Here is a 24,578-nt window from a genome sequence, read left to right as displayed (position 1 = left end):
AAAAACAAACCCTTGCCCTTTCTAAATCACTTTATATATATATATATATATATATATATATATATATATATATATATATATATATATATATATATATATATATATATATATAACAATTTTTAATTAAAAAAGATGACATTTATTAACAAAAATTAACAAATGCATAATTGAAATCTATGTTTTTAAAACCAGACCGGTGATCGAATCAATTATCTTATTAATTTTTGGTTCAACCGGTTCAATCGATTCAATCAGAGAATAATAAAAAAATAAAAAAATCAAATTATTTTAAAATAATTAAAATTTAAAAAAATTCAAAAGTCAAACCCAATCGAAACCTGTTTTTGGCTGGATTTGATCGAGTCAATAATAAAACCAAATTTTTATATTAACCGAATCGAATTTAAAACAAGTTCTTGATTCAACTGGTTGAATTGGCTGGTTTAGTCCAGTTTTCAAATCATTGATTGAAATAGTAAAACATAAAATAGACAATCAACATTGAAACAAACAAAAAAAAAAATCCTCAATAAAGACTTTATACTCTTTTTTTACACCCACTTTATTCGATAAAGACTTGACAAATAGTAATTTTTTGTTGGAAATTCTCTGTGTAATAGTTTACATTTTGAAGATGGGTCAGTATCGATCAAAAAGTGATATTATAAGTTCAAACTTATTCATATAATATGATAATATTTGATTAAGTGATTTTGAAATATAAGAAAAAATAAACAATCACATCATTCAATCATATAAATAAGTTAATACAATTTGTATGTATACATAGTTTTATTTTTAATCAAAATCTTCTTTATACTTTGGGGTAAAATCATCCAATAGTGTTCTAATGGTTATATTCATATAATTGTAACACTCTTAAGTACATAAGATCATGCATGATCATACCCTAATTCTAAGAAACTTAAAATCACTAGTGGAAGATTATGTGATAGATTAGCATGACCATCCATGACTAAATGAGAAACAAAGGACATCATGTATGTTCGTGCATCAAAGAGATGCACAACTATGCATGAATGGAAAATTATGATAATACTGACATGAGGAAGAGAGGAAAAAGGTGGATAATGTAATGAAGATGCATGATTGTGCACACAAATGAGACACGCCCGTACACTGGAGAAAATATGCATCTACGTTTGTGATTACAAGGTTGTGAACGTTCATGTAATGAATAAAGCATGTATGTATATGGTCGAGTATATGATCGTGCATAGGAAGAACTATTAATGCACCTGACCGATTCATTGATGATTGTACACATGACTATTTTAAGTATATTAAAAAGAGGATAAGGCATGCTAAGGTGCAAGATGTGCTCGATAGATACAAAACTAGAATGGGCATGAGAAATGAATAAATGCACCAGGTGAATGATGGAAAGAGTTAGATGATTAGAGATATGATTCTAGATCATTGAGTATCATTAGGGATTTAGACAATCTTGTGGAAAATGAGATGAGACGATATTTATGGAATATAAAATTCACAACGCAAGATATTAGGCTGATGTGAGAGAGTATCTATGACGTAGACATATACCCGTAGATAGGATGAGAGATAGTCCATCGATTGGTGTTCATAGATTGAATTGTCAATATTGCGAGTCTGTCAATAAGTGTAGGATTTACCGAGATGTAAATAGTCTATCGATTGAGATCTAGAGATTGATTTTCCAAGATCGTGAGTTTGTTGAATGGAAACTATAATAGGAGAACTAGAACAAATATGGTATTAGAAATTAGTCACATGATTGGAGTACCAATTTCCTCATTCGGTTGAGTTCCGATTAGCCTTAGAATTATATAGAAAAAGAAAATTGAGGATGCATAGAATACAAATAGGAAGGTGAATACAAGTTGGATAGATTATCTATACTTACTGTGTGTTTATCACTTTTTTTTTTTTAATTTCACAGATGAAAGACATAAATGTGATGACAAGAACGTAGTCAATCAATGATAGGGCTACATACAATAAATGGATTCATCAATAAGATTAGATACTATATTGTGATTTTTGTTGATAGATCATTTGTTAAATATTATTTGCGTGCACACATTTATTAGTTGTTAGGCTTGGGATTATTGATACTTGAGATTTATTAATGCATAAATAAGGTTATTCAATCAATCGTATGATTGATTATATATTTGTTGAATAGTCAAGGTTAAGTAAATAACATTCGACCTTGAGGAACAAAACCTTCGGAGTGTGGTGCTACAATACTTCCTACAATATTAGCTAAAATCATTTAGTCCCCCTAAATAAAGTTAAGTGATTAAGTACCCTGTCTTATTTCTAAAACAATACGAAACTCTTAATCATTCCTAGGCCTGGATATGATCCGAGTCAACTCGGTCTCGAAAGCTAATTCAATTCGATTTAGTTTAGCTCAAATTTATTTGATTCAAATTCAAATTGAATTCGAATTAAAAGATTTGCTTGTTTTTTAATTCAAATTTGTAGCTAGATTCGACTAGAATTTATTACTCGAATCTGCTCAAATTCAATCGTTTGAATTAGCAATTTGAATTCGTGACTTAATCCAGTTTGAATTCATGACTCGAATCATAAATTTTAAATATTATTTGGATAAAATGACGGCATTTTGTCAATAAATCACAAACTCAAACCATGCATTCGAACCGTCAATTCGAACTATTGATTATAGTCAAACCAAACTATGAATTCGAACAATTAATTCGATTATGAAATCGAGTCAAACTCGAATCAAACTGAGTTGAGAAGTTTTTCATCCAAACCAAACTCGAGTCGAACTCTAACCAAATCATTTTTAATTCGAGTAGAACTTGAGCAAAAGGATGTTTAGGCTCGGCCCGATCCGAATCCATCCCTAATTCCAACTAAAAATAATAAAACATGCGCTATCAAATAAAAGCTCATTGCTTTGCAGCCCCAAACTAATAAATATCTTCGAAAAGTCTATCTCTCTACCATAAATTTTTTGACATTCCTTTATTATGGATATTTCAATCAATTATGTACACATTTGAATTTTTTTAAAGTTATCATCAGACATTTAAAAAAATAAATAAAGATTCTTAGCAATTAATTGACATGATTTCATCAATAAACATGATAAAAGGGTCTGCATATTAATACAAATGAAACTTGTGTCATTTTTTTTTCATTTAATTATTTATACAAATGTTGTCCAATAAATAATTACTTAAAAAAAAATATTGAGAGTGTTTTTTTTTTTTTTTCAAAGACAAATTCATAATGTAATAATGGATGGTGAAATAATAAGGCAAGAGTGCAACAACAATAACAATAAAATGAAAAGAATGTGACAATTTATGTAGTAATGGACACCCACCTACTTCCAATTCTCATCAATTCATCTTTCTTTTCTTGTCTGAATTATTTCTTCAATCATGCAATAGTCTGGGCCACAATCTTTTCTTGATTCATTGTTTTGATCTAATCAAAATTGAAAGTTGATATTTTATATTGGTTATTCATGCATATTACTTAATCCCCAACACTTCCTCCATCTTTTAGATCGATGACACTTTTTGATAAAGTGTTATTCAAATCAATAACACTTTGCCATTTCGAAGCATCATCAATCTAGAGACAATATTTTATCTAGACGATGAAACGTCGTCCTTTGATATCAGGACTATGAAGAACGTTTTGTCATGTCTTTCTAAAGTTTTGGCCATCAATGACTCATCGAATTTGTTGACTGAAAAATTTTTCAAATTTTAAAAAAAAAATAACAAGTTTTTAAAACTAAATCCCAAAGAAAAATTATTAGTTTTTCAAATTATAAAGATAAAATAATATAATTTTTAAAGGTTTTATAATTTAATAATAAAATAACGATTTTATTTTTATCTTTAATAAAAAATTTTAATAAAAGTTAATCTAGGTATTTAAATTTTTGAATTACCATTAATACCCTTCTATGTTGCGCTACATGTTGGGTGGGGAATAGTCCATCCCCCTAATGAAAACGACAATCTCAGAATCTCCATAATAAAAGTGCACATGGACGTCGCTAACGCCCAATAACTACTTTCCACTTCACATGACTATTTTCCACCCAACATGGATAAAACGACGACGCTCCAAATTTTAATCTCAAAAATTCGTTTATTCATCCAATATAAACTATATGTTTTTATTATAAATTATTTTATCTTTTTTAATCTAAAAAATTAATAGAGGTATCAATTAACAATTTATCTTTATTTTTAATTAAAATAAAAATTTCTGACACCCATAAGGTAGGCAAATTTCTTGATCGATAAAAAGAAAGTCCGTACAAGTTTCCAGCAGCTTGGGACATGCAACGTGGCCAAAGCTGGCGGCCTCGGTAGTATCCTGCCGTCGCCTAATTGCTCCTGTCCCCACACTGCTTAGTGCGCTATTATCATCAATTAGATTGACAATCAACGGTAGATAATTTTTTTGTGAAATCTAGTGCATTTTTTATTACCTAATTTTTGCGATTTAAAGATTAGAATTTGATTTAGACGCCAATAATTATATAAATATTCTCTATTCTCTTCACCGCCTTATTTCATTTTCTTCAATTTCCCTCTGCTCTCACCCACCACCCAAACCTACAAGTCAAACCCCCGCCGGAAAAATGACCACCTACGGCACCATTCCCACCTCCTCCTCCGCCAGCCCCTCCTCCAACCTTGACTACATCTCCCGCGCCAAAGAAAGAATCAAAGCCGGCCTAGGCTCCCGCCATCCTTGGAGAGTCATGTTCGATTTCCACTCCCTCAAGTTACCGTCCAACTTCCAAGAAGCTTTCGTCAGAATCAAAACTAATGTTTCGTTTTTTCGCATGAACTACGCCATCATCGTGCAGTTGATATTGTTTCTCAGTCTCTTGTGGCACCCTATCTCGTTGATTGTGTTCATAATCATGATGGCTGCGTGGTTGTTTCTTTACTTCCTGCGCGATGAGCCTTTGGTGGTTTTCGGCCGCATGATCGACGATCGTGTTGTCCTCATCGTCTTGTCGGTGCTGACTCTTGTCTTCTTGTTCTTGACGGACGCCACGGTCAATATCTTAGTGTCGCTGCTTATAGGGGTGGTACTTGTGGCGGTGCACGCGGCGTTCAGGAGGACGGATGATTTATCGTTGGATGAAGAAGCTGCAGGGTTGATGACGGCGACTTCAGCTAGATCTTCGTCTTCTTAACGTTTGCTATTTGTTAAAGTTTATGATTTTGAATTTGGTTTGACGGGTAGATGGAAGAAGAGGTGTTAATGAAGTTTGAGCTTTCTGGATTTATTTGAATAACATCTGGACCGGATCCAACTAAGTATTATTATTATTATTTTTTTAAACATTATTATGATTTTTTATTTTTATTTGTTATAATCCCAATGCACTGAAATGTAAACCACCAACAAAATCAATTTTATCTGTTTTTACTTACTTCAATTTGCTGAAACTTATGTGATAACAGAGGGGATTGAGGGTATAATTGAATTTGGCGTAGTTTAAAATTTTTTTTAATTAAATTAAAAAATAATTTAAATAATTTTTAAATTAAATTAAACTGAAAAAATATAGTTTAATCTAGTTTAAATTATAATTTGAATTAATTAAAATAATGTATTTATATATATATATATATTATTTAATAAAATTAATAAAAAAATAAGTTATACATTTAATTATTTATTGAAAGATTTTTTTAGATATAAATATATATATATATATATATATATATATATATATATATATATATTTTAAAAAATATGGTTTATAACTTGGTTCATTTTAAAAATTATTTAAACTGTAATCCAAATTTTAAAAAACAATTAAAATTTTTTTAATTAAAACCAAACTATTTTATAATTCAAACTGAATTATAATTTTTAAACTATTTAATTAAATTTTATAATTTGAATTAAATTATGCAGGCTTTTAAAATATCTTATTCACTGAGATTTTTCTTTACTTAAAAAAAAAGTGAATTCAATTTTAGTCATTATAAAAAAAAAAAGTAAATAACAGTAAATTCTTATTTGATGCCTAAACCATATTTGAAGATAAAATTTATAGAACGAAAAGATGAAAGGACCTTCGATTGGCAATGGAGAGAGAAAAGATAAAAGAACCTTCGATTGACAATGTAGAGAAGTACTATCATTATGACAAACAGACCAAAAGGTTTCATAACCTTAAGGCACAAGAAAGGGAAAACGAGCGTTAGACTATTTCTCATCCGTTTTCCTTGCAATTGCCGTCGTTATGCCCCAAAATATTGCAAATGCTACACCTAAGTGTAAATTTTTTTCCTTCCTTTGTTGTTGGGTTAGATCTCTTTTTCTTGTATTTGGCGGTTTGCCTATTTTGGCATACCTAAATGGTGGCCATATGCACAGAGGTTTGCATATTAAGTGATCTCCACAACTTTTCATCCACATCTTCTTCAAAGCTTGAAACATTCATGTGTAGAAAAACAATATATTGATGGATTTTGACAAGAAAATTAAAATTTTTAATTTATGTTCATATCATATATAACAATGGTAATATAAAATTTACATATTGTTTCAAGAAATAAAACATAGAAACATGTAAACTACCTTGTACCTTGTAATTTGATTTGAAGTTTGAAAGCTTGAATCACTAAAATAAGTAATTTCTTGACTTGCACCCTTCAAGGAAGAAAAACTGAAGAAAAAGAGAAGTTTTCCTAACAAAAGAAGAAGAAGAAGAGAAATTGTATATTTTTCTTCATTTTCTCTCACATTTATTACATTAAAACTTGATATTTATCAAGTTAAAACATGTGTTTAATTCTCATTGGTTGATAATTAAGAGAAATTACAATTTGACACATGTTGAATAATTTGTGTCCAAAATTATTCATTCTAACTTTCTAAACAATTTAAAAGGTGTAAAATGACAATTTTGCCCCTTTTCTGAATTTTATTTGAAAAGCACAATTTTTATCCTCGGAAAGTGCTAGCCAACCATGGATAAATATTTTCAGCTTCATAACACCACTTTCTTCCTTGAAATATGGGTGTGACCTTCAAGGTTCATAATGATGTAGTCGTAGACCTCATATCGGACGATACGTTTAATTATATCACTATATAACCTAAAACTATCGTTAACCGATATACTTCATTTTCCGCTACAAAACGAAGCTCTCACTGATCATGTGGTGTCATCTAGCAATGTCCCATGATCCCTACATCATAATGAAGTACAAGCTTCACATAATGTCAAATGAATATTTCTTACTCACACTTACCATGTAGTCTAATCCCTTCGTCATTACATCCCGATTAAACTTGAATTCATGGAATGTCAAAATCCAATATTTAATCTTTTCGAATATCAAGTAATACATCATAACGTGCCACATCGAAACTCTTTTCATGTGGTCTTTTATCTACACTGACCAGTGTCTTAGATTTTCATATTTATCGATATTCGTATAGGAACTCGATTGCAGTCGAGCTGACGGATCCCTGTATGATCATCACTATCATCACTTGTCTTCTCGCTCAAGCAACATATGATCAAAACGGCTTCTGAACAAGACATGATTAGTCTCGTGGTATACACCGTATGAACCATACGTTTCGAAACGAAGCACAACTGTGATATCTCAAGTCACAGGATCTATACACTAGTATGATTCATGATGTATCATTGACTACATATTAATGCCCATGTGATCATCGTTCAGCGGTCACGTTCGATAAACAATATAATAGAATAACCTTTGATCAGTTCTCTAACCATCAAATGGTTCCATTGTTTACCCATATGTATATCCACCATGTCTAATATCATCCATTGATATACTGTGGTGATATAGCACACACCCACTATGCAATACTATTGCCCAAACAGATTGCCTATGCAGGGAACAATTTGATGACGTTTATTAAAACTCATCAAGACTTTTCACATGTCATATACATATAGCTAATATGGATGTAATATACAACTATAACATAGATATAAAAGTGACGTAGAAAACATGTAAAGTATGACAGAACTCTTCTTTTATTAATAATGTATATGCAAGATATACAACCTTTAAAACCAATTAAAACGATTGGTTTTTAGGGCATATTCTAACATATATTGCATGCACACATGGAATGTCAAATATCTACCACATGTGACAGTCACATTCTTGTCTTCTCACAACCAATGTACACGTCATTGTTAGAATTTTATTTCTATCAAAGACCTCAAAGACCTCAAAACTCCTCAAATCCAACGAAAATCATTAAAATATTTTTAGTTAATTCAATCAATTTGTTAACCCTTCTATACACTATTAGTGGAATTGTAGTTGTCCATAAAACACCAACTTTTTATTACCTTTCTCCTATATAACTCCAAAGAATTTAAGTCAAAGTATATAGAATGGATGAAAAGCTAAAGAAATCTAGCATAAAAGGATTCGAAAGGATCTTTTTACGTCACATGAGATATGTCTCTATTAGGGAATGTGTTGTTAGACATAAGAAGTCAGAGATAAAGATGATTTGATTTCTACAAAAGTTTGCTATTAGAATAATCATGTATGTCATGTTGTGCACTTAAGTTGATATCTCAAATACTTCAGATACTTTTAAGAGATATTAATTATGTTCAAATAAGTGTTGTTGTATAGCAAACAAAAAATTATCCTTAAACCGTTGGAAAGGAATATAGATAATTTCTTTGTTTATGAAAAATGAAATCATTGCTTGAGGAATAGTGATAGTAATAAGTTAGGTCATAAACAAGAATATAAATAAAATAGACAGGTCACATGTGTCAGTTATATAAATTCTATTATGAAAGTCGTGTTAGGCATTTGAAATGCATGATGAATGTGAAAGTTCAAATGATGAATTGATCTTGACTTTAGGCATATTTGATTTGGTATAGTAATGTTAAACCATTGCCATATGGAATCTTGGTCTCATCAATGGATCTAATTGCATACTTAGAGGATTTTACCTTAGCAAAAATAATTAAAAAAAATGGTTTGCTAACCTTGGAAAATTATGAACTAATGATATCAACAAAATAAACACTCCATTGCAACAAAAGCATGATCAACATGTATGATCATCCGATGTTGTTTACGTGAATGATTGACTATAGTGCAAATAAGAGATTACGGAAGTTGGTGCCTAGAATCAATCCTCTTGACAATACAAGTTCATTAATAAAAGTCAAATATGTAATTTCTTGTGGTTTTCTTTGTTCGTAAGAGTATATATTTATAACAAGACCTTAGAATGGTTGAACCATGATGAGAATTCAGTGTATGTCAATTGATTGTGAAGACCCTATATTTACATTAGGTGATCGTTCTTAAAACGTTCATATTTTTTATATTACCTTGACTAAAGACACATGAAATATAGTTAAAACTATTATAGTGTTGAATAACCTTATTGAATGATGGTGACAGATTTCACATGTCAAAGTTGTTTGTTAATAGTTTGGTGCAATACATGGGTGCATGTTATAGATGTGTTAACCATACAGATCCTCTAAAAGGGTTTCATATAGATGGTTACTTTAGTACCTATGAAACAAATTCTCTTAACAAATGGTGGTACATGTGGTCCCTAAATTTGAGGTTATTAGATCATCTTACCCAAAGATTGGTATGGTTTGACACCAATCCAACGTAGTCTTTATAGAAGGTTGTCAAAAATGTGGTGATTTGTCATATCAAAAGATGTATGAAAACTATGATGGATCAAAAGAGGATTCATCATTCTTGAACAAAGGAATTGATATTTTATATAAGTCTACTGATGGATGACAATAACTACTTAAATTTGTGGTCAGAGTGAGATTAGGTTGGTGCTTAATTCAATATCATTTGGTTGTTGATATACACTAATCTATGTATACGGAGGGTTCATTCAAAGAGATACTAAATCTATACCTTAACCTTGAAAAAATATCGTGTAATGAAATGATCAAATTATATGAGTAGTTGTATCATTGACAAGTTAAGAGTTAATCGTTGACATTTCGTTAGTTAAGTGGGCATAATGTTTTGCTGAGGTTACTCTTAGTTTGTATTCGAATGACTATTAGATCAAGAGCTCGATACAAATTCACCTACTACTAACCTAACGAAGAGCTTATAAGTCACAAACAATAAGAGTTTATCAAACTCTAGAGACATAAAATTGTTTGAGATAAATTTAGTTTAACGGGAGTGCCCCTATGTCACACATTTATTGATTCTAAAACTCCTTGTCATTAACAGAGGGAACTAGCGGTTCGACCTACGATAAACTGCAAGTCACACTTAGAACCTCTAAATCGGCAACGTCAACACGACCGGTGGACTCAATAGAATCAATCCATTGATTAAAATGGCTCATCCGCCATACGATCCTTACTACATGCCTTCTCTTCATCATCACCATCATTCTCCGGCCACGCCGCCTCATAATCATCCTTATCATCACCTCCACCAACACCAAGATATCGGCATAAACACCCTCTTCGTCTCCGGCCTACCAGACGACGTCAAACCGCGCGAGATTCACAACCTTTTTCGCCGGAAACCTGGCTTCGACTCTTGCCAGCTAAAGTACACGGGGCGGGGCAACCAGGTAGCTTTATTCCTCTTTTCTACATCGTTTCCTCCAAAAAAAAAAAAATAATTTCCTGATTGTTTTGTGTGAAAATTTGAAACTTTCGTTAAGAAGACTGCAATTTGATTGAAATCTAGGTAGCTCCCTTTTTTTGTTTAATTTTCTTCTCTTTGTCCTAAGATTATTTTGGAGTTTTTATTATGTCGCGGGAAAACTGAACTATTTACTAAGAAGGAGGTAGCTCCATTTTCTTCAGTTTTGCTTGGGGGGGGGGGGGGGGGGGGGGGGGGGGGGTTGGTTGGTGGTGGGCTGGGGGGCGTGGGTGGGTTTGTTTGTGGTGGTGGTGTGGGGTGTGGGTGGGTTTGGGCGCGTTTAACTTTCTGTTGTTTCCCGGGAGAACTGAACAATTTTCATGTGGGTTTTTTAAATAGAATTTAAATGGGTAGAAACAATGTAAAGTGATAACCCTTTACTCAAATGTAAAAGCTGAAGTAAAGAATGCCTTCAGCTGAAACATGTTGGTCATTTATTGGTTTGCAATCTTTTTTATTGTTCGTAGATAAGTAGAGTGGGGTTTGTAACACATCAGAGGCTTTAATTTCTTGTTTGCAGGTTGTTGCATTTGCCACATTCTTCAATCATCAATCTGCCATTGCAGCTATGCACGAGTTGAATGTGAGAGTTCAATGTTCAGTAATGTATTTGTTTGATTTAGAAGTCTTGGTGCCATCAAATTGGATATGATGATCTTATGGTGATTTTTCTTATTAAAGATCTTTTTGGATGATGAAATATTGTTAGCTAGAAATAGATATTTAGTTTGTCCACCTATTTTATTATGGTGAGATTTTTTTTTCTTTTTTAAATCTTCATAAAGTATTGACAAGAAAAGAATAAAAAATATTCCGAGAGTTTGTGTAATTGTGAACGTTAAAAGATGAGCAATTTGGTGAATTTTCTGATAAACATATTTTTGTTAAGTCAAAAAAACTCAAATAGGAATGGGGTTTTGGTTCTGATTATTTTTCTTGTCAATTTACCTCCTTGGGTGATACTCTAAAGTTTGAAACTGAAAGAAGTGCTGCCTTTCTATTGACATGATGTGAAGGTTTTGGAAATTGATTTTGCTCTTGACTTTGTTTCCTTCATTATTATCTTTAGGGTGTTAAATTTGATCCACAAAATGGATCAGTCCTGCATATTGAATTGGCTAGATCAAACTCAAGGAAGAAACGCAAACCAGGTACACAAGTTTTGAAGTTTCTCCAAATAAGTGCAAATCAGTGCAAGAAACTCCAGTTTAATTGTCTGAATTAACCCCAAAATGCTCTTTAAGATGGTTGGCTGATTTCTTATTTCACAGGGGGTGGTGCTTATGTTGTTATTGATAAAAGAACTAGAGTAGCTGCTAATGCCCAAGAAACATTAAGTGCTGATGGTAATGCACATATTCTCAGGTTAAATTGAAAAAATAGGCATTATCCTTATTATATTTGCTCATATTGGTACATTTCTCATGCTCAGGCGATAGTGACACAGATGAAGCATCTCCAAGAGACAACACTAGTTCCGGCAACAGGGATAATTCGGGAAATGAAACCAGGTTTGAAGAGAAAGCATGGTTATAAATTTGAGTAGAAGTTTTTGAAGTTTGCAATGTTTAGTTGATAGGTTACTGAGTGGCTTATTAGGTTATAGTGACTCGTTTTGTGCATCACTAAGTTTGTATTTGTGTCTGGTAATATGCAGTGAGACAACAGCTGTTCCTGACAAAGCAACATCTATAAATGTAAGTGAATCACTCAACAGCCTGAGGAAAAATGTTATAAGAATGAGGCAAAAAATCTGTACTTTGTTGCTTTGAATGTTAATATAGGATAGGCCCTTACTTCTATTTTATTCAACTTTGCTGAAAGATTTCTTGGTATAACTGATAGTTCTCTGGTCAGTATGATGGCAGTATTATCTCATAAACCTATTGAGAGAGTAAAAATACTGAATCAGAATTCTTTATATTATTTATGATGCAAATAGTGATTCACATATAAAGATTACCATATTATCAATGTGGTGAGTTCTTTTAAACCATCTCAGAATAGAGTTGTTTCTGACTCTTATCTTTTCTAATGGTTGTGGGAGCAGTCTGAAAAGACTGTTGAAGGCGTTGTTCAAACATGCTCAACTTTATTTATCGCAAATTTAGGTCCAAATTGCACCGAAGATGAGCTCAAGCAAGCTTTGTCTTTGTAAGTTGTTGATTGCAACCTTATGTATCCGTTTGTTGAAATTTATTGCTTGATGAGATGAGTGTTTGATTTTCTGCTTCTTTCTTTGATGATATCTATGTTCTTGTCTTTGTCAATCATCCAGTGAATTGTTTGGCTGGAAACTAAATGGCTTTATCTGTTTTTTGTTGGTTCCAGATATCCAGGGTTCAGTTTGCTTAAAATGCGTGCCAAAGGTGGAATGCCAGTTGCATTTGCTGATTTTGAGGTATTGCTTACATGTTTGAGATGTTATAGGCAACTGTTTTGCTATGATTATGGATGCTCAATAAGGGGGACCACATATTAGTAATGGTTCCATGATGGCCAAACCCAAGAAATTTGAGTAGCTGTTAGTGAACTGAGCTGCTAATGAATAGATGGTGTAATTTGAATTTATGATCTCTCTTGACGGTCATTTGTTCCCTTCATTTCCCAGGAAATTGAACAAGCTAGTAAAGCCATGGAGGAGCTTCAAGGCACCATGTTACCATCATCTGATCGAGGCGGCATGCACATAGAGTACCTATTCTCTACTCCATTCGTTAAAAAGTTTCTCTTCACATAGACTTCATTGTGTTTTCTTATCATTGCAGCTAGATTTAGACTGATTTTTATTATGTATTTATACTGTTATCTCTAGATATGCAAGGTCCAAAATGCGGAGATTCTAGGGGGAAAGGGAGCAGAGGCAAAAAAACTATCTGTCCCCATGGAGTTCTTTTTCAGCTGGGTTGCTGTTGGAAATTTTTGGTCCACATGATCTCCTGTGATTATATCTCCATCACATTTGAAGAACAAGATCAAAATCTTTAATTTTAGCAAAGTTGCAAAGAATCTCTTAGTAACTCAATTTGTTTTAAGCGGTGTCATTGATATGCTCTAGCAATTTAAATGGGCCATCAGCTCTTAACGCCAATTTCTCGAATCAGTCCACTGAAAAAACACTTTTTCTAAACGCATGGCTTGAAAACAAACCTTTTACAATGTTTATTGGCCTATTTTTTTGTAGCGCTCATTCTACTTGTAGATGCATTTGTGGAGCTGAGTATGTAGCTTCTTAATCAGACTCAGCTTGCTCGTCGAAGCCAAAACTGCAGTCTGTCATATAAAATTGTCCAGATGATTAGGAGCAACACATTCAATTGCAGCTTGTTCTTTAACGGAGAAGCAATGGAACGGACAACAAATTGACCGGAATAAACCTCTGGATTCTTTCAAGAGGTTTATCTAATAAACCTCTGGATTCTTTCAAGAGGTTTATCTAATCTTCAAGAACAACATCCTCCATCTGAGCAAAAGTTTCATCAAACATCTTAGCACGAAGGGGCTCTTCATGTCCATCACCTGAATCAAAGCATTCTCAGTTTCAGATATGAACTCAATTTTGGAATATCAGCAGGTTTGATTTCATTTGAGTTCTCGATCGAAAACTCATTTGATGTATCATAAGTTTGATCATCGTTGTCATCCTTTGCATCCATGACTGAAACATTATCTATATTAACAAAAATTTCAGTGCCCACATTGTAATTTTCCCCTCCATGCTTATTACTATTCTCCACATAAAGACTCAAATTGGTCTCCATAAATGATCTCGTATTCTTCGGAATTTGACTGCTCTTGTTCTGCATTCACATCATCATATATCAACTCCTTGGGACTCTTGCTGCCATATATGTTGGTTTGGAAGAAGTTGAATCCGCGCGAGCACCCGAATACTTACTTTCCCAATAATGACTCGAGAATTGTGAGCCATTGTTGTTTTTCCTTTTAAGTTGGCTTTCCACCTTCATGGCAAGTTGACACATTTTCAAAGGTCCAATATTATTGTAACTGGACAATGTCTGAAATTTCAGGACGAAAACCACCAAAAAATAAAGCAATTTTTTGTTCATCTTTCTCAGCCACATCACATCTCATTTGGAACTCATCAAATTCATTGGTGAACTCCTCAACTTACATTTTGCCTTGTTTGACAATGTGATAGTCAATAAAAGGTTCTTGCCAGTATTGTTTAGGAAGAAACTTTCGATGCAACAGTTTCTTTATGTTCTTCGAAGTAGCAATTTTCTGTTTTCCTTCCCTGGACCGTTGTTCCTTTACATGCTTCTACCAAACTGAAGCATGTTTCTTCAATTTAATGGCGGCCAATTTAACCTTTTTGTTTTCTGAAAGCTACTTTATATCAAAGATATGCTCCACACTATTTAACCAGCCATTAAATTCGATGTGTCCTACTATCAGACTTCAAGTTTTAGTCTTCATGTCTATATCTCGAGAGTATTGTTGGTTCCTCGGCCTAACCCCCCAACTTGGCAACTATTGCGCAAAAGGATTAGTGCCTTCTCCCTTCTCTTCAACGGTTTCATTATATGAGATTTCTCTTTTGTTTCCTTAGAAATCAATAATTGTGCAAGCCACTGCTGAAGATCTTGAACTCGCCCCCTCATATTGTCAAACTCTATATTTCGCTGGTCATGTTGGAGAATAGCAAGGTCTCCCTTAGGTAAGCCTTCATGTCCTCTGTCACCACACCTCTCTTACCTGGACCACAATTCAATTGCTCAACCATTAATAACAAAGCTCTACTTTGCTACTAAATGATGTCGATACAAAACCAAAGATTAACAAAACTTATAGAGCATTAGGAGATAAATGTCTTAGGTTCGAGTCCTCGTAAAACTAGTGAAAAAATTACTTACTAAATATAAAAAAAAAAAAGATATCGATACACTTACAATAGATGACTAAGCAATCCAATCCGAATATACACATGATAAACCACCGTCGAATTGTATTATGATTTGGATATTGGATAGGGAGAAGTACTCTTCAAGCTTTCATTATAAATAAATAATTAATAAGATGAATAACAACAAATAAGTGTCACGAATAATATTCATTTTGACTTTAAATAGTCTTTTCTTATTCCTAAATTAAATAAAAGTTCAAACAAAATAAATTTTTAATAACATTTCGAATAAACGAAAAATACTTTGGAACGATTATTCCATCAAATGAATGCCCATTCTAGAAGTTGTGATAATTCCAAGAGGGTGTGGGGGTTATTCCACTGAACTTCTGTCATGGCCATTCACATTAGAACATGGTTGTTCTGCTGCGTCTTCACGATCTTGCGTTGGATATGGGATTCGTCACTCTCATGATTATATATCCTTCAAATTTGTAGAATAAGATGAAATCTTCAAATGTCACAAGTTGTAAAGAGAGATATTCTTAAACTAGAAGCTTCTTTCTCATCTTTGTTAGGCTTGGATGTATTCTGTATCTCATGTATCACAACTTGCGGGTCATGAAAACAACATTTTTTGGAGCTTTTGCTAGTTGTTTGATTGAGAAAAGCGCTAGTGTATATGTGCTGTAATGTCACTTGGATGAACGACACAAGTGAAATGAGAGCAAGGGTATTGACATATAATATTAATCACTTCTCTCTGGTCTATTACCCCAATTTGAACAGAAAAAGTCTGAAAAGACAGGCAAATCATTTCTCATTTCATATGTATTTGTGCAATTTTATCTCCTTAGGTTGCTTGTGATGTGTGAAAGAGAAATGACTTGATGCCAAATTGCTAAGAAATGACAAGGTTAATTGATGAACACCTGTGTTTTCTGACTGTCTGTGTCATCAATGGAAGACTCACAGTCCCTGGTTAAGTCTGTCTTGATATGCCCATAACAATTTGAAATTCAAAAAAATTACAGCCAGGATAAGACCCCTGCCCCCTCATTAATTAGTTGCAGAGTTCATCTGTTACTTTTGTATGCTTCTCCAGGAAAGACAATTCTCACATTATCTTTTTCTGCTTCTTGCCACCTCTCTAAAAACATTCAAAATAACTGTCTTCCTGCACCAATCTATGCACCCATGAAGTGTATCTTATGGTCCCCCACTAATCAAAACATAAGACATCATCGTAAACCTCCAAAAGATAGTTTAAATGTCAAAAAAGAGATTCCAAACATAAGAGATCAATAATTCAAATATCCTTTGATGATATTTTAATTTTAAAATTAAATTTTTGAATTATTTAGTACTATATATAGTTCAGTAATGACATAACAGGTTCACATCCAAGTGATCTAACTTTGTAAACTCTCAATATAAAGAGCTACCTTGGGTAGTTTTTGATAAGAGAACACTGCAAGGGCGAAATTCTGACAAGGCCTTTCATTGATTTAGACAAAAAAGCAGAGTTAGAACACCATACAATGAGTTTCCTCCATTACAAAAGAATTACAAAACCTCGCTATTCCTACTTCCCTGCAACTACTACTATACACAAGTAAAATCTTAAGTGGGCATTGGACAAAAATAAAGAAATACAAAATGGGCCAAATACATATCAAGTAAGATGCATGTTGAGGAGGGGACTAAAGCTCTTCATAAATCACCTCCATATGAAGTCCTTCTGGCCTTTTCTCTTTCCCAGAAAGACGGCTTCAGTGAATCAAGCGAGAGCTTCCCATTAAAGCTTTCAAGAGCCTCATTTAACAAGGGACCACTGTAAGGTAGTTGTTGCTGCTGCCGGTCTGTCCATATTCGACCACTACAGCTGCCAACATCAAATCCAGTTGTTGACATATAATTTGCATCCATGACCATGTTTCCTTCTAGCATGCGAAGCACCTTTTACCAAATGAATATGAAGCAGTAAGGAAACAACTAAATTTTGTTGCAAAAGTAATAAGATGTGATATGTAAAACAAATTGGCTGTCTTCAATTACTCTTATTACCTGAGACATGCGGGGCCTGGAATGTGGATCCCGTCTTATGCATAAAGATGCTGCGTGAAGCATGCAATAAACTTCTTGTTCCGAATAGCAATTCCCTAGCCGTGGATCAACCAGTTCATCTATAGCATATTCTTCCAACAGTGGGCGTGCCTGTTCCAATCAAAATTCATTCGCAATGAATCAAGGGCAACAAAACCAAAAAATTTCTAGATTAAGGTATATATTAAACAAATTCGTGTATATCACAGATTACTTTAAATTAGCCTATTAGAATGAGCTAAAGCTAATAATCAATAAACAGATGAGAATAAAAAAATATTTCAAAGCATACCCATTCAGTGAGACATTGCTGGCCCTTTGGCCGGTTAAGGTCCACTGCTTTTCGTCCAGTAACAAGCTCAACTAACACCACCCCAAAGGAATAGACATCAGCTTTTTCTGTGATTTGGCCACTCTGAGCATATTCTGGTGCCAAATACCTACAGCACAGAAGAACCTTAATGAATTATGTAATTGCATGGAGAAAGTAGAAGTTAAAAGCAAAAGTTGATGTTCAATTTACCCAAATGTTCCGATTACTCTTGTCTCCACACCTGTGTCACCATCAGGCTGCCACCTTGCCAGGCCAAAATCCCCGACCTAGCAACAAATGCAAGTGCTAAATTAAGCCCACAACATCTAAATTCGGTCAACTGAAGTACATCATATTGTTACTAGCATAACAAGGCAAACCCTAAATGATCTAATTTATTTAAGTGGATGAAAATGATAAATCAAGTTAATGGTGGTTTTGAACTTTTACAAAAATAGAGAATGAGATTGAGAGAGCCATACAAGTGGTTCAAAATCATGGGTGAGGAGGATGTTGTTTGGTCGCATGTCACGATGCACAATGCAACCTACTCTGCATTCTTCATGAAGATATCGCAGACCTCGAGCAGCTCCCACAGCAATCTTTTGCCTTGCCGGCCATTCTAAAGGGTCTTGATGACGTCCTGAAACAATAACCAAATTGTTGGTATATTCAGAACAGTGGATGCCAGCCAGAAATAAAATGATAATGATGATGATAGTGAACCATTGTCTAGGATATATTCATATAATAAATCACCAGAACTGATTTGGCAATGCTAATAGCAATTGCCAATATTTAGCACCAATGAAAAAAAGGATAAAACCAATAATGGGAATGCAAAGACCTCTTGCATATATATTCATAAAGGCTGTTAACATGCTGGGGCCATTCATGAACATATTTGATGCATGTGTCATATAAGCAATAAAATTATCCATGGAGGTTGTGAAATTACCATATAGATGAGAATCCAGCGACCCATTGCAAATATATTCATAGACCAACAATCTTCTTCTATCCTCAATACAATACCCAATTAGCATAACAACATTTCTGTGCTGAGCACAACTCAGAACTTCCACTTCTGAGCAAAATTCAAGATCTCCCTGCGAACTAGCCAACTTGTGTTGCTTGACAGCAACTGCCTGACCATCTTGCAATACCCCCCTGTGAACAGATCCAAATCCACCTTCAGCCAAGAAATTAGCTTGAGAAAATCCACCAGTTGCAAGCTCCAACTCTGCATAGCTAAACCACCTGGGGGGTTTGCCAAAAACTGGTGCCTTATGTTGACATACTGAACACAGCGGAGGGGGGCCAAGAGGTGCACTTCTGGATAGTGAAATTGCTTCTCTAACATTTCCACTGAATTCATGATCGTTCCTATAGTTTGACATTCCAACTCCAGCTTCTCTACCAAGTCTTGAGAACTTCTCTAGTAAAGCTTTTGTTGTTGATGTTTTAGCCTCACTATTTGTTCTTCTTGAACATTCATCTTCAATGTGTTGTTGTGTGGACTGGTTATGAGATCTAAGAAATTCGGTCATCCATGGTTGGAATCTCATACTTGCAGAAGACACAGATAAATTTTCACTGTCTGTGTCTGAATTAGAGTCTTCAATATCTCGATTTTCCCTAATTACTAATGATTCCTCTTTCTTCAAGTCTCCATTGCTTTCTGAGTTGAAAAATGGAGAAGTTCCTGGATCTGAGCTTGAGACTGATGAAGTTCCTGCTTCAGTAGCAGTAAATGGTGTCCCCAGTTCTGGACTACTAGTGGGTGTCACAACTGGCCCTCTAATGGAATCTGAACCATTCTTGTTTTTCTTAGGCTTTTCAGATGATTCATCTGGGTCTGAAGATGGACAGGCAACTTCAGTTTCTCTTCTGGATGATCCAACCAAATTCAGACGAAGAACTTTTGGCTGGGAACGCTTCATAACCACAATGTTGCACTGCAACTCCTCCATGCAGCGCTTTTCCTCATTTTTAAGTTGTCTGAAGTAAAAGCCAAGGACACACCAAAGATCAATAAATAAATGTGTGAACATCAAACTCGAGTAACAAGAACTTGCATTCATGATACCTGAATTTCAGGCCATGTTTAGAATGATTAAAAACAAAGAAAGAAAATTAGCATATTTACTTGTCTAACACAACCCAATTGGCTTCTGCTCTCTTGGCCTCTGCAGCCACTGCCCCACAAGGTGATCCGGAAACAATTTTGATCTTGCAATTAATCTGCAAGACAAAACCAGCACAGGAGCACAAAGATCATCACTCAGTTCTCATGTATAACATTACACACTACTAATCTGACACCTAGGCTTGTACCTTGTTTGGATCATAAACATCATGGAGTTGAAGGATCATCTGGGAGCAGGTATCTGTAAGTTCAGACTTCTGCTCTGTACTTGTGCCAACATGAGACTTCTTGTGACCACTGGCACAGTCTCCAGAAAACCTTGGGAAAACCCAAAATCTTCTGCCTGAAGAATAAAAGCAAATTTACCAAGAAGTTAGCAAACTTATGCGAGAGAGAGAGAGAGAGAGAGAGATAGAGGGAGTCACAGAATTTGTCAGAAATTTTATCAAATATAAATTAAAATTGCATTCTGAGTAAGGGCATTTCAAATGAAATTAGGACTTTAACAGATGACAATGGTAACATAACTGCAGATTCATTGTCAAAATTTACTTGATCAAAATATCAATATAGACATCAATAATTTTTCCGACTCAAAATTTGAGAAGCAAATTAACATAAACTAGTAAGAGACAACAAAAGGAGTACCAGAACAATGTGCAGGAACAACCACAAGCAGCGTAATGCAATCACCAGGTTGAACAACATGGGTCAAAGCCCAGACAAGAGCAGTCTTAGGAATTTCCTTGGATGCTTTAACAGCAACAACCACCTTCTCAGCCACATCGGAACCACCTTTCTCCTGCTTCCCTCTCTTCATTTCTCGATTCATTACCACAAGCAATTACCGTGAAACTTCTTGTTGGCTTAACAGATTCAATTTCAAACAACCATCATTTCAATATCATTGAAGTGGCTAAACAACAAGCCCAGAACACAAACAACTATTTCCTGCATTATTGGTGTGCCCCCACCAAACCAAGATGGATTACACAGCTTGTACCACAGACATGCTCGATTCCAGTAATTGTAGAGACAAAATTTTCAGAATGACAAGACCTTTTTCACAGCTCATTCACAAGAAACCTTCAAGAACCACACCAATGTCAGAAACCAATATCACTATCACAGCTTTCTTCATTTAAAAACACAGAACTTCTATGTATGTTCCTCAAATGGATAATACAATCTTGAAGATCTAGATATCTTTCGACCCAGAAAGTAAGAAACAATGTCTTTTATGCTTAATTTTGATGAATATACTAACAAATTCGTAAATTGACACACAAAGCCAAAAGGGAGCTCAATTCTTTCTCTTACAGTATCATATTTTTCCTTTTTACTTTTGAATCAATGAAGTCAACTTGGTGAAAAAAATAGCCCCAATAAAAATGAAAATAAGATCCAAAGCAACAATGATGGCTAAACAGTACTAAGGCTTCAACAGAATAACAAATAAACCTCCAGTAGATTCTCGTCTCAGTGTCCAGGCGGAGATCGATCCATCAAATCAATGAATGACAAGAGAGACGGTGTGTAATTTTCTATATATCTTGTTGTCTCTTTTTTTAACCTCAAAAAACTCCCTTTTTAAGCTTCAAAAATCAAGCCTTTCATTAGAAGCCAGAAATACATTTATCCCTGCAACACAATAGAAACCTAAAGAAGGTGATGACTTGAAGAATAAACTTACAAACAAACGAACAAAACTCTGTTTGGTCACCTAGAAACTACAAGAAAATACTATTATTTTTCCCTTAACCGAAAAAGAAAATAATATAAAAATCCATTCAACTGAGCTTGACATAATCATAAACATTCTTTATAATATAAGATCCAAAACAAGAAAAATCACCTTACAATAAATTTTTCTAAACAACCAAACAAAACCAAAGAAAACAAATATATAAATATATATATACCAGTTAATATCTTGAACGAGTTGAAGGGCAAGTTGAAAGCACAAGAATGAAACAAAAATAAAGCAGAAACCCAAGGAGAGTAAGAAAACAGAGTGTTTCTTAATCTGAAACACAGTTTTAGAAAAACAACAAAAACAGTTTTGGGATTTCCATTCAAAGTAAATCCAGCAACGGGCTCAGTTTGTTTTCTTTTTGTTTGACATCAAAATCAAGCCACCGCGACATCATGCGGCCGAAATATATACATACATACATACATACATACACACATGCATCAGCGGAAACTAATTTATTATTAAAAATAAATAAAGAAAACGAAAATGGGGTAGTGGATGTGCCTGCAAGCGCGGAACTGAAAGCTTTCGAGGGTGATTACAGTGAGGAGAGTTAAGCTGTTAGAAAGTTGATATTTACTACGTTGTAATTTGTGAACTTCTGTCTTTCAGGAGATGGGGACAGAAAGTAAAGAAGAAACAAATTTATAATTATTTTTTTTTAATTTTTTTTATTTGATACTTTTAGTAATTATTTAAATATCTTAATTAAGAAAAACAAGTCATTTTTATTTGTACTGATTTAATTTGTGCTGTGCGTGTCATGCTTTCCTTTTATTTTTCAGGACAGAGTCAATTGCAGGGACTGTCAATTTAATGCCGGAAAAGACCCCTACAGTTTCTAATTTTACGATACAGTACAATTACCTGATCCAATTTACATGCAGATCTTTTTTTAGATTTTTGTTCCGGAGATACCCTTACTTTTTCCCTTTATTTTCAAAAGTACTCTAAACGGTGCGTTTTCTACATTTGAACGGCTGAGGGCGCCAGGTGAGATTGACGGTGATTTGATTGTTAAAAAGGGGAAAGAGCTTTCACTTCACTTCAGTTCTGGCTCTGGCTGGCTTTTAAAAGCTGTCACTGATTCGGTGTCGTTTTATTTGATAAAAGTTAGGCGGAGCAAAGACGTAGGTGACATGTGGTGTTGTCACAGGCAAATCTTGAACGTTGAAATTGATGGTGGGCGGTCATACTTTTCAACGGTCCACTACTTTTTTAAATATTTGTAGAGACTTTAATTTAATTTGAATCACAATTGAAGGAAAAAGAAAGAGAGAGAAAGGTCACGGGCATGAGGAAAAATGTATTTATGGGTAGGATTTTATACGTGGAAAAGTGAACTAGGTTATACTAAAGTTAAATGTCTTATGAATGTTCCAAATTGATTCAAAATTTGAAACCAAAAAAACAAATTTAGATTTGAAATCTTTTTGGAATTTTATAGATTTGTTAAATGTATATAGATATAAAGTTTGTGATGTTGGAATCAAGAGAATTAAAATATTACATTTATTTAAGGCCAAATAACTATTTCCCACCCAAGGTTTAGTACAAATTCAATTTTTTACTTGTTAATTATTAAAAATTCAAATACGTATTTATCTGTTAAATTTTACCGTTACTATTAGAGATTAAATTGTTATTTAATAAAAATATTAAAAAAACTAAAAATTTATCATATTTTTTCCTTAGGTTAAAAAATCTAACAAATACCCCTAGCCAAAGTTTTAAAGATGAACATTCTACCTTAGGATTTTCTAGCCATTGTTGTCGGTGTTCGGTGGTGATGACAACCATTTTCTCTCTCACTCTTGACTTCTCTCTTTCTCTTGTTTTATTCTCAACCATTATCGACTCAAAAAAATTTTCAACGAAGATATGTCTTTATCTCTAGACAAAGACTCGAATGGTCTTCATTGGAGACGAAAACAAATGGTGTCTTCATCAGGAGATGAACGATTCATCTTTATCGATCAATTTCATCGGTTGATAATGGTAAAAAATGAAGCATCGTTGAGAAAGAAACCAGGAGGAAGGAAGAGAAAGAGAATGCTACAGTCTTCGGCCACCGATAGTGTGCTGGACAAACCTAGAGAGAAATGAAGCTTTTCAAACTTTTGGTAGAGAAAATTTGTTATTTTTTAAATCTATGGAAGAAAATGTGATAAATTTTTTGTTTTTTTTAAAATATTTTTATTAAATAATAATTTTACCCTTAACAATAACAGTGAAATTTGAACGGTTCATTTTCATCGGCCAATTTTATCGGTTGATAATGGTAAAAAATGGAGCATCGCTGAGAAAGAAACCAGGAGGAAGGAAGAGAAAGAGAATGCTACAATCTTCAGCCATCGATAGTGTGCTGGACAAACCTAGAGAGAAATGAAGTTTTTCAAACTTTTGTTAGAGGAAATTTGTTATTTTTTAAATCTAGGAGAGAAAATGTGATAAATTTTAATTTTTTTTAAATATTTTTATTAAATAACAATTTTACCCTTAATAATAATATTGAAATTTAACGTATAGATGAATATTTGAACTTTTGATAATTAATAAATTAAAAGGTAGATTTGCACCAAACCTTGGGTGGGACATAGTCATTTGGCCTTTATTTAATTGATATTATTATGTAGGAAGAAATATATGCACATTTTGGATTGAACACATGCATGTAT

General features: G+C 33.7%; 3 protein-coding genes across 5 annotated transcripts; 2 read left to right on the top strand and 1 right to left on the bottom strand.

The window, feature by feature from the left end:
• Nucleotides 1–4,548: 4,548 nt before the first annotated feature.
• LOC123219510 (PRA1 family protein F3-like) lies at nt 4,549–5,461 on the top strand. The gene has a single exon (XM_044641505.1). It carries the CDS (start codon nt 4,649–4,651, stop codon nt 5,213–5,215), a length of 567 nt encoding a protein of 188 aa, XP_044497440.1. The 5' UTR covers nt 4,549–4,648; the 3' UTR covers nt 5,216–5,461.
• A 4,793-nt stretch (nt 5,462–10,254) lies between these two features.
• On the top strand, nt 10,255–13,868 carry LOC123219047 (U2 small nuclear ribonucleoprotein B''-like). Its single transcript, XM_044640755.1, has 10 exons — nt 10,255–10,635; nt 11,230–11,292; nt 11,779–11,860; nt 11,981–12,055; nt 12,142–12,220; nt 12,367–12,406; nt 12,760–12,863; nt 13,041–13,110; nt 13,321–13,403; nt 13,525–13,868. Exons 1-10 carry the CDS (start codon nt 10,393–10,395, stop codon nt 13,553–13,555), a joined length of 870 nt encoding a protein of 289 aa, XP_044496690.1. The 5' UTR covers nt 10,255–10,392; the 3' UTR covers nt 13,556–13,868.
• A 3,193-nt stretch (nt 13,869–17,061) lies between these two features.
• On the bottom strand, nt 17,062–22,326 carry LOC123219045 (inactive protein kinase SELMODRAFT_444075-like). 3 transcript variants are annotated; one of them, XM_044640753.1, is made up of 11 exons: nt 22,067–22,326; nt 21,606–21,785; nt 20,793–21,230; nt 20,333–20,487; nt 20,145–20,239; nt 18,954–19,996; nt 18,478–18,638; nt 18,206–18,282; nt 17,975–18,122; nt 17,644–17,793; nt 17,062–17,535 (listed from the first exon to the last, which is right to left on the bottom strand). In XM_044640753.1, exons 3-11 carry the CDS (start codon nt 20,974–20,976, stop codon nt 17,290–17,292), a joined length of 2,259 nt encoding a protein of 752 aa, XP_044496688.1. In that variant the 5' UTR covers nt 20,977–21,230; nt 21,606–21,785; nt 22,067–22,326; the 3' UTR covers nt 17,062–17,289. The 3 variants fall into 3 exon arrangements, with proteins under 3 accessions (XP_044496688.1, XP_044496687.1, XP_044496689.1); XM_044640752.1 differs by having other exon boundaries at nt 20,793–21,785; XM_044640754.1 differs by lacking the exon at nt 21,606–21,785.
• Between the last annotated feature and the right edge of the window lie 2,252 nt (nt 22,327–24,578).

Source organism: Mangifera indica, chromosome 6 (assembly GCF_011075055.1).
Source record: "Mangifera indica cultivar Alphonso chromosome 6, CATAS_Mindica_2.1, whole genome shotgun sequence".
NCBI classification, from domain to species: domain Eukaryota; kingdom Viridiplantae; phylum Streptophyta; class Magnoliopsida; order Sapindales; family Anacardiaceae; genus Mangifera; species Mangifera indica.
Note: the sequence above shows the minus strand (reverse complement) of the source record. Positions and strands in the feature narration are given on the sequence as shown.

What these genes read in the sequence shown, in the direction of transcription:
- LOC123219047 (XM_044640755.1), top strand. Translation starts at nt 10,393, where the DNA reads ATGGCTCATCCGCCATACGATCCTTACTACATGCCTTCTCTTCATCAT. An exon ending in AGAAACATTAAGTGCTGATG is followed by an intron (nt 12,056 to 12,141) that starts GTAATGCACATA and finishes TCTCATGCTCAG; the next exon opens with GCGATAGTGACACAGATGAA. An exon ending in CTCAAGCAAGCTTTGTCTTT is followed by an intron (nt 12,864 to 13,040) that starts GTAAGTTGTTGA and finishes TGTTGGTTCCAG; the next exon opens with ATATCCAGGGTTCAGTTTGC.
- LOC123219510 (XM_044641505.1), top strand. Translation starts at nt 4,649, where the DNA reads ATGACCACCTACGGCACCATTCCCACCTCCTCCTCCGCCAGCCCCTCC.
- LOC123219045 (XM_044640752.1), bottom strand. Translation starts at nt 20,976, where the DNA reads ATGAATCGAGAAATGAAGAGAGGGAAGCAGGAGAAAGGTGGTTCCGAT. An exon ending in AATTGGGTTGTGTTAGACAA is followed by an intron (nt 19,997 to 20,144) that starts GTAAATATGCTA and finishes CTTTTACTTCAG; the next exon opens with ACAACTTAAAAATGAGGAAA. An exon ending in GCTGGATTCTCATCTATATG is followed by an intron (nt 18,639 to 18,953) that starts GTAATTTCACAA and finishes TTATTGTTTCAG; the next exon opens with GACGTCATCAAGACCCTTTA.